Source organism: Geospiza fortis, unplaced genomic scaffold (assembly GCF_000277835.1).
Source record: "Geospiza fortis unplaced genomic scaffold, GeoFor_1.0 scaffold432, whole genome shotgun sequence".
NCBI lineage: Eukaryota > Metazoa > Chordata > Aves > Passeriformes > Thraupidae > Geospiza > Geospiza fortis.
In genome coordinates this window covers 1204801-1205916 of record NW_005054436.1, presented here as the reverse complement: position 1 = coordinate 1205916, position 1116 = coordinate 1204801, and the positions used below count along the sequence as shown (strand labels likewise).

The following is a 1116-nucleotide window of genomic DNA, read 5'->3' as shown; positions in this document are numbered from 1 at the left end:
CAGCGCCGCCATGGCCCCGTGACGTCACCAACGCCGCGGCTCCCCGGGGCCGCGGGTTCGAGACTGCAGCCCGACCGCTGCCCGCGGGTACGGCGGGGAATGTCCCGGGGAGGGATGGAGGGACATCGGGGATGGCTCAAAAATCAGGGAATATCCCGGAGAGGGATGGAGGGATAACCTCAACAATTGGGGAATATCCTGGGGAGCGATGGAGGGATAACCCAAATAATCGAGGAATATCCCGGGAAGGGATGGAGGGACATCAGTGATAACCCCAACCATCTGGGAATATCCCAGGGAGGGATGTAGAGACCTCGAGGATAACCCCAATAATTGGGGAATATCCCAGGGAGGGATAACCCCAACAATCAGGGAATATCTGGGGAGGAACGGAGGAACATCAGGGATAACGCCAACAATCCACCCTGTGCATCCCTGGAGCAGTGTCCAAAGGCTCCTGGAGCTCTGGCAGCCTTGGGGCTGTGCCCATTCCCTGGGGAGCCTGGGCAGTGCATCCTCTGGGACACAGGGCAGAGTGCAAGGGCCTCGTGGCCATGCCCCAGCCAGGCTCATCCCTGTTGGAGGCATTTTGGGAGCTGGCAGGAGCCCAGGTACTCCAGGTCACTGGTGAAGGGCCTTGTCCCACTTCATTGTCCATTCAGCTAAAAGTGCAGCTTTTGTGGAATTTGCAGAAAAACAACCCAAATCAAGTTCCTCGTGCTCAACGTATCTGCACCAGTTTGGGCTTAAACTTGTCACCTGGAGAACTTTGTACACCAGGAAAGAAAAGGAAGAAAACCCTGGAAAATGGCTTGTATGTTTAATCACATAACATCCCACAAATACCCGTGTGGTTCAGTCAGTTCTTCTGAAATCTACTGAAAGAAATGTGCTGCCTGCAAGGTCCTGTCTGCCCCAGCTCTGGCCAAGTCCTTAAGCCACAGGGAGAGGTTGGAAAAGCCCTCCCAGACCATTGAGTCCCAGCTGTGACCAGTCCCCACTTTGTCACCAGCCCAGAGCACTGAGAGCCACATCCAGGTGACACCTGCAGGGATGGGGACTCCAAACCTCCCTGGGCAGCCCCTTCCAAAGCTTTTCCATGAAGAAATTCCTGCT

At 55.6% G+C, this 1116-nt stretch overlaps 1 protein-coding gene across 1 annotated transcript in view; it reads right to left on the bottom strand.

Annotated features, from left to right (window-relative positions):
• FUCA1 (alpha-L-fucosidase 1) overlaps positions 1–12 on the bottom strand; it is a 4212-nt gene extending 4200 nt beyond the window's left edge. The window contains exon 1 of the mRNA XM_031062035.1: positions 7–12. Coding sequence (XP_030917895.1) covers positions 7–12 — 6 coding nt within the window. The remainder of the gene's footprint in view (positions 1–6) is intronic.
• Between the last annotated feature and the right edge of the window lie 1104 nt (positions 13–1116).